The sequence below is a fragment of the Stenella coeruleoalba genome (assembly GCF_951394435.1).
Source record: "Stenella coeruleoalba genome assembly, chromosome: 6".
Taxonomy (NCBI): domain Eukaryota; kingdom Metazoa; phylum Chordata; class Mammalia; order Artiodactyla; family Delphinidae; genus Stenella; species Stenella coeruleoalba.
Genome location: NC_137151.1, coordinates 108,475,162 through 108,487,686, shown reverse-complemented (window position 1 = coordinate 108,487,686; position 12,525 = coordinate 108,475,162). Strand labels below are relative to the sequence as shown.

Genomic DNA, 12,525 nt, shown 5'->3' with positions numbered 1-12,525 from the left:
GTACTTTTGTACAGGATGGGGTGCTTATGTGAGTTGGGAATATAATATGAGTTGCTTACCCACTTCAGGTCTTGGCAGGAAACAGCTGGCTCATTCCAATGGGGCAACCGAGGAGACAATGGACTATTTAGAAGGTCTGGGCAAACCGACGAGAGATGGTGAAGCACCCCGCCACCGGGTGGCCCTCCTAGCAGGAGGTGGGAGCCATCCGCCCGCCAGGCCTGGAGGACAGGAGGGAGCCGGAGGAGAGGGCCCCCGACTGGAGCTGGGATCTTGGGTGGAAGATGCAGCCCTGGCACTTTGACCTTCTCTCCTCACCACCCCCCATCCCCTCCTAGTCTCTCCTACTAGCCAGCGGCCGAAGGTCAAAGCCATGGGGAGCCCTGAGGCGGGGGGTCTGGGGGGTGCGGTCGGTAAAAGCTGGCCTGCAGGGACACAGAGCAGGTTGGGGAGTGGATCAGAAGGACATGGCAGGTGGAAAAGATCACCGACTTCAGGGCTCACCACGTGCATTTTAGCTTGACCTTTTGGGGTCAGCAAGAATTCAAGAGAAGGAGAAAAAGGAATGTGTGCCTTTTAGGTCTTAGTTATTGTGCACCTCTGTGTGGGTGGGGCGGAGGGTTAAGGTCACACATCTACTAGTTTGTGGGACAGAAACTTATTGAGGACTTACTGTGTGCCAGGCACTGCAAATACAGATCAGCAAGGAGCCCGGGGTTGCCAGGGAGCAGATGGATCCCCTTGCCATCTCTGGGTGGGAGAGAAGGGTGCTAAGCGCTGCGGGCACCAGCGTGAAGCCGAGAGCCTGGAGGTGTCCAGGAGTTTTCAGAGAGTGACCCCGGGGTGAGGGATGGGCAGGGAAGGTGGGCTCTGGCCTTGGGTCACAATTGCCATTTCTGTGGGCGTGAGGGGTCCTGTCTGAGGTCTCTTCTGTCAGAGTTACCCCAGAGCATGAAGCCAGCCCCGCAAGGCTAAAGACACTGAAATTCTCGGCTCCCTGATTTTCACCTGGCGGTATGTGCAGGGCCCAAGAGCAGGACCTGGGCCAGACTGCCTGCGTTCCTAGGCCAATTCTGCCACAGTCTACATGTGGCCCAGGCAAGACCCTTACATTCTCCAAATTCTACTCTCCTCATACAGTTGTTTGCTATTTTTACTATTATTAATAGCCCTGTGGAGCTGGGTCTTCTCTGGCTGATGGGCTGGAGTTCTGGGTAGCAGCCAACTCTGGGTGTCCCAGGAGGCTGTGGCCCCTCTAGGCCACCCAGAGACAGCATTGAGAGTCAGGAGATGGTAGCCGTGGCCGCTGATTGGCTGTGTGTTCTGGGGCAAATCGCTCCACCTCTCTGGGCTGAGCAGACAGGTTACATCAGGAGCCAGCAGTCTGTGGCCAAATCCGGCCCATCATGTATTTTTGTAAAGAAAGTTTTATTGTAACACAGCCACGCTCATCGCTTAATGTATTGTCTGTGGCTGTTCGCGCGATAGCAACAGCAGAACTGAGCAGCTGTGAGAGAGACCGTCTGGCCCTCTAAACCTGAAATATTTACTGCCGGGCGCTTTTCAAAAAAAGTGTGCTGCCCGTCTCTTTGCTCCAGCAGGGCCTCAGGCTTGGACGGCATGGCATCATTGCCTTTGGAGGGGCTGTGGCCTGGGGTTCTGTGGGGTGGGTGGGTGGCCCGGCCTGGATGAGGGGGTTTTTGAGGGCGTCTTGTTGGCCTCAGCCCACGTGGACTCTATCTCTGGGTGCCGAGGTGGTTGGTCCTGTGTCACCCTGGGCTGGGTCCCTGGAATAGGCTGCCCCATGCCTGTCGCTTTGCAGACCTCTTGCCCCAGCCCCATTCACTGTTGCTGTTGGTTGGAGGGAACTCCGTGTGGAAACTAAAAGATACACTGGCAGCCTCTGGCTGGAGACCGCAGGCCTCCTCCGTAAAGGGTCCTGTTCTAAAGGACCATCCTCTCCCTGGGTCCCCAGGCCTCTGGGCCTGGATGCAGGATATCAGGCCTGGAAGTCACCTCAGAGACCAGGGCCTGTAACGGCCCTGGTCTCTGAGGTGACTTCCAGGCCTGATATCCAGGCCCTGTAACGGCCCCATAACGCCTTGGTGATTGGGCTCCTTCCAAAGTAAAGCTTTCTTTGGGCTGAGGGGAGGGGGCGATTCTCTGACTCAGTGGTCAGCACAGTCCGGCTGCAGAGGCTCCAGGGGCCTGCCCCCTGCCTCCGCCCCCAGGGCTGCACAGACTCTGCAGTTCTTCCATTTCTGAGGCTGGTTTCAGCGGATGCCCTAATTGTGGGCAGAGGGTAGGTGTGTGCTCAGATCATGTTCCCCCTGGGACGTCCTCAGGGACGGTGCCAGGTTTGGAGGTGGTAGGAACGTCATCTATCCCTGATCCTGTCCCTGGAGAAGCCCAGAGTGCCCTGATTCTTCTTCCTGTTTGATAACAAGTTAGTCTGGGGGCTGGCTTCAGAGGCCGGGATCGGGGGCCGGGAGGGGCGCACAGCACTGGGCGGGGTGGTGGCCCGGGAGACCCGAGTCCTGGTTGTACCTCCAGCCGCTTCACTCTCCAGGCCTCAGCGTCTGCATCTGCAAAATGACTTTTCTGGCACTTGCTCCTCCCCCTCCCCCGCCTAGCCTTCCTCTCAGGCCATTCTGAACACCAAGTGGGATAATGATGTCAGTCTCGGGAGGAATGCTAAGTGTGTCAGGCAAGGTGGGTGGGTGTGTCTTGGCATGCAGGGGCTGGGCGTGACTCACCCGCACAGGCCTGTTGCTAGGCCAGCAAGCCTGTTTCTGGATTCTGGGTGTGGGGAGGAGCCAGCATGAGCCCTGGCGCTGTCCCGAGATGCACGGCTGGGCTGGAGCTTGGGGTCCACGAAGAGCTCAGACTCCAGCGGTGCCTGGGGAGCCTAGAAGGGCCTGGGGGCCTGGGTAGCAGGTCATAGAAAAGAAGCAGCTAGAGGGGATACCAGTGAAGGATGGGCATCCTGGCTTTAGGAGGGAGGATTCTGTGATGGCTGTGTTTTGGGGTCCATTTCTGGGAAGATTCTCAGAACGAGGCCCCGGTTAAAGGTTCCTTGAGGACTCTCACAGCTTCTCCAAGATGCTGGGAAGAGGGTGGGCCTGGGAAGGCAGAAGCCCTGGAGAATTGCCCTTTGCCTGCTTGGCTGTCCTTTTGGGGTTGTCCCCATAGGCCCTGGGGAAAGGGGCTCCCTGGAGGTTGGGTGGGGTCCGCACTGCACCCCTGTGGATCCAGACTCAGTCCCTGTCCCCTTGCCCCTTCCAGAGCCCCGAAGCTATGTGGAGTCGGTGGTGCGGACGGCAGTGGCTGGCCCCCGGACTCAGGATCCTGAGCCCAAGAGCTTTAGCGCCCCGGTTGCCCAGGCCTATGGCCGCGAGACACCCCTGAGGAACGGGACCCTGGGAGGCTCCTTTGTCTCCCCCAGCCCCCTTTCCACCAGCAGCCCCATCCTCAGCGCTGACAGGTAAGTGGGGAGGAAGATCCAGGCCTGGGACAGCACAGATGAGGCCTCTTGGATCTGTCTAGGGCGTGCACAGGCAGAAATCACATCCAGGTTGCTGCTCCTGGGAAACTAGCTCATCGGGGTGCATGGTGAGAGCGTCCCCTGAGTGCCAACTCCCCAGGGAGAGTATGAAGTGAACCAGGCATAGTCCTTACCCCAGGTTTATTTATTTATTTTTTAAAGTTTTTTAAAAATAAATTTATTTATTTCATTTATTTATTTTTGGCTGTGTTGGGGTCTTCGTTGCTGCGTGCAGGCTTTCTCTAGTTGTGGTGAGCAAGGGCTACTCTTCGTTGCGGTGCGTGGGCTTCTCATTTTGGTGGCTTCTCTTGTGGCTGAGCACGGGCCCTAGGCACGTGGGCTTCGGTAGTTGTGGCTCACGGGCTCTAGAGCGCAGACTCAGTAGTTGTGGCGCAAGGGCTTAGTTGCTCCGCGACATGTGGGGTCTTCCCGGACCAGGGCTCGAACCCGTGTCCCCTGCGTTGGCAAGCGGACTCTTAACCACTGCGCCACCAGAGAAGCACTTTTTTTTAATTTAAAAAAAATTTTTATTTTTATTTTTTGGCCACACGTGGCATGCGAGATCTTACTTCCCAACCAGGGATGGACCCTGTGCCCCATGCAGTGCAAATGTGGAGTCTTAACCACTGGACTGCCAGGGAAGTCCCCTTCCCCCAGGTTTAAAATTGAACACGAGTAATTACTATGTGGTGAGTGCTTCCTACGTGCCAGGCGTTTTGCTAAGTGCTTTCTGTTTAAACCTCACAGCAATCCTGTGAGGTAGGTACTATTATTATTCACACTTCTCAGAAGAGGAAACTGAGGCAGAGAGACATAAAGTAGCTTATTCAAGGTCCTACAGCTACATAATAGCAAAAATAGGATTCAAACCGAAGGTGTCTGGCTCCGGAACCCACATCTCTATCCTTCCCCACAGACCTGCATTATGGTGCCTGACGGTCACGGGGTGAGAGTCAGATGTGCCCAGAGCAGATGTTTAAGCCACGAGCTCAGAGCGAGAGGCCGCTATTTCTGCCTTGGGATGCAGAGAGGGTCTCTGGGGGCTGAAAGTATTTGTGCTGAGGCCAGAAGGATGAGCAGGGGTTGAAAGGTGAAGGGGGAGGGAATGGTCCTTCCAGAAGGACAGCACAGCAAGGACAGAGCCGGGGGGTGTGGAGGTGTTGGGCGTGGCGGCCTCGGGCACGCAGCTGCTGGTGAGGGGTTGCTGTAGGGTGAGAGGAGGGATGTCTTGGCGGATGGCTGGCTGGCGTTCTGAGGCGGGTCAGACAGAAAGGGTAGCCTGAAATTTCCCAGAGAGTGAGGCTCCTGTGTTTGGGGTGCAGTGAGAAGCTGCTTGACTGGGGGTGGTGGTGAGGCTTTATGATGGGGAGACAGGGAAGACAACATAGGAGAGGGACCCTGAGAGGAGCCTAGGCAGGGCAAAGGGTGCCAGGCGGTGAGGGGGCCCCAGAGAGCCTGCCTGGAGGCTGGAACTCGCCTCCAGGAGGGGAGCCTGCCCCTACCATCCCTTCCCATGTCCACTGCCCTTCCCAGCCCGGGACCCCACGGGGCCCGGTCACTGTCCAGCCACCTCTTCACAATTCTGCATGTGGAGGGGTGTGCCAAGCTTGCGGTGTACCTGCACTGGTCCAGCGTAATGCACCCCTCCTGGGTCGGGGCGCGGGGCGTGGGTGAGCAGAGGCACTTTTCTTCTGGAGGCTAAGAATTTGAAACCTCAAGCCAAGCACACACACCCCAGTCCACCTTACCCCTCCCCAGCCTCCTGATGGGTCCATTTTTGGAAAGGTCTGCCCCTGGGCAGAAGCTGCATTCTTCTTTTAGAGGAAAGGAGATTTTACTCGCCTCTCCAGCCACCCTTGCTGATATTCAGGGAGTGCTGACATTAGGAAGTTTTCACCATTTCTCACTCCTCAAATTCCTCCTGCAGTAGGCCTCAGGAACCCAGCTTCTCCTCCAGAACTCCATTTCCATGTCCCCAGCCCCCGCTGTGCAGCCTGACCTATCCCCCCATTCCTCAGAATCCAGGTTATTCTGTACCGAAGTGGTGTTCCACTTTGGCCCCTTCTGGGATGCGAGGTAGACTTTGTCCTGGCCTGGCCCCTGCCCTTCTCCCTGCCCTTGGCTCGTGCCTAGCCCTCCCACCTCACATCACCCAGGGGACCTGAGCTTATCCAACCTGGCCCAGGGTGTGGCCGGCCAGCCTCCAGACTCCTTCCAGTCTGCGGCTCCAGGCTTTGGAGCATCCTCTTATGTAAGAACCTTCCCCACCCCCCTGCCCCAGGGGCTGCTGGTGCAGAATTTGCCTGCTGCCTCCCTGCAGCTGCTGCTTATGCGTGGTCTCTGTCAACCTTTGTCTCTCCTGCCATATCATCGAGGAATAGAAGTTTGGGTCTGGAAGGAATCAGAGTCATCTAACCTATTTCCCTCATTTTACATGTGGGAAAACTTTTAACAAACAGAATCCAGGTTTCCCAACTCACAGGCCATGGACTTGTATCAATACTTAACTTCAGAGGAGAACCTTTGACTGTGGCCATTCCCCCGGGGTACAGTGCCCTCTGAACTGACTTTTATCAGTCTTAGAATTGAGAGCGACCTCTGAGCTCATCTCATGTAACCTCCCAATGGAGGAAATTTCCTCCACAGCATTTGGGTCAAGAGGTTGGTCAGTCTCTGCTTAAATGCTCCTAATGATGGGAGCCTCATTACCATGTAAAGCGGCCTGCTCCATTGGTGGCCAGATCCAGTGGCTAGAATGCAGATCTTATAATGAGCTGAAATCTCCTGTGAGATTTCTTCATCTTTGCTGTTTTGGAGCTACCCAGGAGTGGATGCCCAGTTACACTCTCAGTGTTTAGAGATGCTGATAGCACACCTGGGGAAACTGAGTCAAGGTAGGATACTTCCAGTAGGAACAGGATCCAAGTGGTTTAACCCCCTCTCCAGTGTTCAGTTTCTGTGATGCTGGAGGGGGCAACAGGACAGCCACCTTCAGTTTCGATAGGAGAGATCTCGCTCTGACCTGTGGTTGAGCAGTCAGGGTGGTGCTTGAGGATACATGGGCTTTGGAGTTAGACACAGCTGAGTTGAAATCCTGGTCTATTATGAGCTGTGTGGGTGTGAGCCTATTGGTTAACCTCTCTGAGCCTCAGTTTTTTCTTCTGATGTCCGTAGGGTGACGTATCAAAGCCCTAACTTTCCTGTGCGTGTGAGGGGAGCTTTTATTGTCTTATTAGTGGTTGGAGGGAGGGCTGAGGGTTCACTGAAAGCCTGTCCTTCATTAAATGCCATTTGGTGACATCTTGACCTGCCCCGTCTCTCTCTAGCACTTCAGTGGGGAGCTTCCCATCAGGGGAGAGCAGCGACCAGGGCCCGCGGACACCCACCCAGCCTCTGCTGGATTCTGGCTTCCGCTCCGGCAGCCTGGGCCAGCCCAGCCCTTCGGCTCAGAGAAGCTACCAGAGCTCTTCTCCTCTCCCGACTGCGGGCAGCATCTACAGCAGCCCCGACTACTCACTTCAGCCGTTCAGCTCCCTGGAAAGCCAGGCCCGGTCTCAGTTCGGTGTGGCGGGTGTCCAGATGGTACCTGGGAGCCCTCAGGCACGGCACAGGACAGTGGGCACCAACACTCCCTCTAGTCCTGGCTTTGTCCGCCGGGCCGTGAATCCTGCCATGGCTGCCCCCAGCAGCCCCAGTTTGACCCACCGCCAGGTGATGGGTCCACCCGGAACTGGTTTCCATGGTAACACGGTCTCCAGCCCCCAGAGCAGTGCAGCAACCACTCCGGGAAGCCCCAGCCTGGGTCGGCACCCTGGGGCCCACCAGGTTTCAAGCCTCCATGGCAATGTGGCCACCACTCCAGGGAGCCCCAGCCTGGGCCGGCACCCTGGGGCCCACCAAGGCAACCTGGCCTCCAGTCTCCATGGCAACGCAGTAGCCAGCCCCGGAAGCCCCAGCCTGGGCCGTCACTTGGGAGGGTCTGGATCTGTGGTTTCCGGCAGCCCCAGCTTGGACCAGCAGGTGGCCTATGGTGGCTACTCCACCCCTGAGGACCGGAGACCCACGTTGTCCCGACAGAGCAGCGCCTCGGGCTACCAGGCCCCTTCCACGCCCTCCTTTCCTGTGTCCCCTGCCTACTACCCCGGCCTGAGCAACCCCGCCGCCTCCCCCTCGCCAGATTCAGCAGCCTTCCGGCAAGGGAGCCCAACACCGGCCTTGCCAGAGAAGCGGAGGATGTCCATGGGAGACCGAGCGGGCAGCCTCCCCAACTATGCCACCGTCAACGGGAAGGTGTCCTCCTCGCCTGTCGCCAGCGGCATGTCCAGTCCCAGCGGGGGCAGCGCCGTCTCTTTCTCCCACACTCTGCCCGACTTCTCCAAGTACTCCATGCCAGGTGCGCCCTCCTTCCACGTCATCTCTCCCGTTGACAGATGAAGCCCAGCAGTTAGGGTACCTGTGCTAGTCTCTGTTCTGACATCTCCTTGGCAGACACAACCTCGGGTGGGTCACCAACTTCTGGGCCTCAGACGCCTTCCCCGTGTAATGGGAGTTGGAGCCGTGGTCGTGGCAGCCTTCCCTGTGTAATGGGAGTTGGAGCCGTGGTCGTGGCAGCCTTACCTGTGTAATGGGAGTTGGAGCTGTGGTCGTGGCAGCCTTCCCTGTGTAATGGGAGTTGGAGCCATGGTCGTGGCAGCAGTGGGGGCAGGGATGAGGAGGTAGATGCGGTGATGGCACTGCTGTTACAATGATCTTCACCATCATCGTAGCCACCACCACTTGTTGAGCACATGCTCTGTGCCAGGCTCTGAGCCAAGGACTAGGACTATCTCATCAGTCCTCACGGCCACCTGGCAAAGTGGGTATGATTTTGCCCAATTTGCACATTACTTTTCCAGCCCACAGCACGGTTCCCACCTTTTGATCCCCACTTTGCGCACATCACTAATAATAGATCTGGCAGCCGGAGCGATATGGCACAAGGCCGAGGGTTAAGCATTTTTACTGGAGTCTAGTTTCTATCAACCCGGCTTCGCTGAAGCCCACGCAGTCTTGCACACTGAATTCTTCTCTCATCGTCAGAACTGGGCATCTTTTGCCTCCACTGAGAGGGCTCATTTTCTAAACAAAAAGGTCAGGGTGTCAGCTGATCTGCAGCTTCTCAGCCAGATCTCCAACCTGACTATGTACAGAGCAGCCCTGGAGCCCTGGGACATTCAAGGAAGACTTAGAATGCTGCAGGCAGCCTGGGATGGGCCCCAGCTGCCCAGATTCTCAGTATCACTCCCAGGTCCTGCCCTGAGCCTGCCAAACGACACTGCACACCCCTGCTTCCTGCTGCTCGCCAGAGACATCTGGTTCCCAGCCCCAGTTCTTGGAGGATGCAGAACTTCTAGTAGTTGGGACATTTCCTGTTTCCCACCATCTTCCTTGCTTAAAATAGCCATGGGAGTCAACACAGGAAGGCACATGGGGCTGTAGCCACCTCTGACAGCTCGTTAGACAGGCCCCAGCAGCCCCAGGGCCTGGGGCTTTGGAGCCGAGAGAGGCAGCTTGCACAGTTGTACAGCCCAGCTGCCTAGCCCAGAGGCCCTGCTAAGTGCACAGCTGCCAGGAAAAGGAGCTGACCTACCCCATCTCCGTCCTCCAGAAACAGATCCCAGAAGCCTAGCAGAGTGTAAATGACAAGTTGAAATTGACTAAGCATCAGACACACAGCCTAACACACATCTCTGGTCTGTGCCCTGAACTTCACAGCACCGTGAGCACAGGCTCCTCTGTTCCAGCCTCTCACTGACGAAAGGAGTGGAAACATGCAGATTTGGAATATTCTTTTTCACCCTTTTCCCCATCCTCCCTTTGTTTTCTTTGGTGCCAAAAGATGAAGGAAGAGGTTGGAGAGTGAGACCCACATGTGCTAATACCCAGCCAGGAAGATATGGTGTAGCTGGCACCAAACTGGTTGCTGCATCTTCTTACCTGGGAAGGTCTTACAAAAGCCTTTCTGTGGACCATCTGTGTGACTTGGGCAAGTTGCTCTCCCTCTCTGAACCTCACATTCCTCACTTGTAAAGTAATAGGTTGGATAAGGTGCTCTCTGAGCTCCTCCAGAACCTAACATTCTATGAAAGCATCCCTCGTCTGCAGAGGGTCTGGGGTGGGGATGTCTGCCAGAGAATGAGGTCTGTGACACTCAGATGGCCTCTTAATTCTAGGCCAACCCTTCTCCTATTTGTCCCAGGCAGGGCAGGAGCAATCTTTTTGCTCTACCTGAGGCAGAACCCGTGCTTTCCATATGGGAAGTGAGGCGGAGCTTGGGGAAAGTGGACAGAAATGTGTTTTTCTGCTCTCATCCTCAAGGTTGTTATGATAGAGTTGGGAAATTGAGCCCATGGAGAAAGGGACTAAGCAGGTGGGAGGGAAACTTCGGGAAGGGTTTAGTCTGAATCTTCTAGAGAAAGGGGGAGATGGGATGGAGTAGGGCTCTCGCTGGCTTGGTGAGAATGCTGTTCAGTCTCTTCAACAGGAGGGCAGCTCCGTGAGCCACGGTGGTTGTTGGAAGACAGGGGGAGGATGTGAAAGCAGGTCAAGGCCCCTCCCAGCAATGCTCTGATGATGTCTGAGCAGACCAGCTCTCTGTGTTAGTTTCCTAGGTCAGCCATAGCAAAGGACCACACACTAGGTGGCTTAAGACAACAGAAATTTATCCTCTCACAGTAGCTGAGGCTGGAAATCCCAAATCAAGGTATTGGCAGGACTGGTTCCTTCTGGAGACTCTGAGGGAGACTGTGTTCTAATCTCAGCTTCTCATGGTGGCTGGCAGTCTTGGGGTCCCTTGGCTTGAAGGTGCATCTTCCTAATCTCTGCCTCCATCTTCACATGACACTCTCCCCTTGTGTCTCCCTGTCCCTTTCCTTCTTTTTATAAGGACACCAGTCATATCGGATTGGGGTCCACTCTAATCCAGCACGACTGCATCTTATCTTGTTTACATCTGCAAAGACCCTATTTCCAAATAAGGTCCCATTCACAGGTACTGGGGGTTGAGTCCAACATACCTTTTTGGGGGACAGAGATGGAGACTCATAACACCTTCTTTCCCTCTCCTTCTCCTTTAGACAACAGCCCTGAGACGCGGGCGAAAGTGAAATTTGTCCAGGACACTTCCAAGTATTGGTACAAGCCCGAGATCTCCAGAGAGCAGGGTAAGTGCTGGGTGGTGCTGAAGGTCCTGGGGTCCATCTGAGGCCACAGCTGGCGGCTGCCTACCTTGTCTTCCCTGGGCAAGGGACATAAGCAGACTCATTCCTCTTTGCAGTAGGTGGTGGTCACAGAGAGGAGCTGGGACCAAGGTTGGACAGGAAGAGGCACCTCCCCACAGTGAAGCGTTGGGCAGCAGAAGCAGTGGTTGTAGCTGTTTCCTTAAAAGCAGCAAAGTCTTGGTTTTCCAGGACAAAATGAAAGGCTGGCCGAGATACTGTGAAACCTTAGCTCTCCATCTGCATGATGTGGGAGATTGTTGCCCATTTTACAGAAAAATACATAGTTGGGATTGTGGGGATGGAGATGAGAGGCCTCAGCCCCTAGGGGAAGTCTGTGTGGATGTAGGGCAGGGTGACCTCCAGCCAGGGGTCAGAGCCGGACAGTTTTCTTGGAACGACCCCATCTATTCGTTTACTCACTGTATGGGCTGCTTTTGTGCTGTGATGGCAGCGATGAGTAGTGCCTGCAAAGCCTGAAATATTTACTGTCTGGCTATTTATAGAAAAACTTTGCTGACTCTAGTGTAGGAGGACCCTTAGGAGTGTTTACATTTTAACTTTAAGGACTCTCATCTCACCTGAGAAAGAAAGAGGTTCAAGACCTGATGAGACTTAAGCCAGTGCATCAGTTTCTCATTTCCCCTTCTCTCCTCCCGATTCAGCCATAGCCCTCCTTAAGGACCAGGAGCCAGGGGCTTTCATCATCCGAGACAGCCACTCCTTCCGAGGAGCCTATGGGCTGGCCATGAAGGTGTCTTCGCCCCCTCCGACCATCATGCAGCAGAATAAAAAAGGTAACACCAGCTTGTCCACTGGGGCCTCAGGACTAGGTGGTCCCTACAGTCTCTTTAGGTCCTGAGCTGCCAGAGGACGAGGGGTGGCTATGTGGGGTGGGCAGGTCTCTTAATTCTCATGGGAGCTGGTCCCTTCTAATCAGACGCTTCAGAAGAGCAGGTCTTGGGCTTGGTGATGATTGAGGTCAGAGAACAGGGAAGCAAGATGACTGGGACCCTGTGATTGAGTTTCCTTGAGGGGTGGGCTAGCAGTGGTGGTCTCTCCATCCCAGGGCTCTGGCCGTGTTATCGCTGTGACCCTTTCTCCATCACAGCCCAGCACACTGGAGAAGTTGGAAGTAGTGCTGGGAGGTGGCGGAAGGACACCGTGGGCAGTGACGCATCCACGTTTCTTTCTCTTCGTCCCAGGGGACATGACCCATGAGCTCGTGAGGCATTTCCTGATAGAGACGAGCCCCAGAGGAGTCAAGCTCAAGGGCTGCCCCAACGAGCCAAACTTCGGTGAGCTGTCCCCGCCTCCGTCCCCACGGTCTCAGGCCTGTCCCAGGCTCCCCGCTGCAGCGTCTGCCCGTCACCCTTGTCATAGACGCAGCAGAGAAATGCACGGCGACTCCCTTCCTCTGTGCTGTGGCGCCTTCACTCTGCCAGATTTCTTTCTGTATTTGTCCTACCCCGCGGAAACTTGTTATCATTACCACTGGAGTAACAACTATAACAACAGTTGCCTTTATCCACTACCTACTATGTAGGTACCCTATATCACTTAGTAGGTACCTTATATCACTTCTGGTCTCCCGACCATCCTGCGTGGTAGGTGTCATCGTCCCATTTTACACACGAGGGAACTGAGATTTATCCAGGGACACACAGCTAATAAGTTACTGAGTGGGGATTTGATCCCATCATCCTCTGACACTTCTGCTGCACT

General features: G+C 55.5%; 1 protein-coding gene across 10 annotated transcripts in view; it reads left to right on the top strand.

The window, feature by feature from the left end:
- Positions 1-12,525, top strand: part of TNS1 (tensin 1) — a 230,782-nt gene that overhangs the window by 204,141 nt on the left and 14,116 nt on the right. For all 10 annotated transcript variants that reach the window (XM_079924151.1, XM_079924152.1, XM_079924144.1 and 7 more), the window contains 5 exons: positions 3,286-3,484; positions 6,871-7,937; positions 10,660-10,746; positions 11,466-11,597; positions 12,006-12,098. In XM_079924151.1, the coding sequence (XP_079780277.1) occupies positions 3,286-3,484; positions 6,871-7,937; positions 10,660-10,746; positions 11,466-11,597; positions 12,006-12,098 (1,578 nt within the window). The remainder of the gene's footprint in view (positions 1-3,285; positions 3,485-6,870; positions 7,938-10,659; positions 10,747-11,465; positions 11,598-12,005; positions 12,099-12,525) is intronic.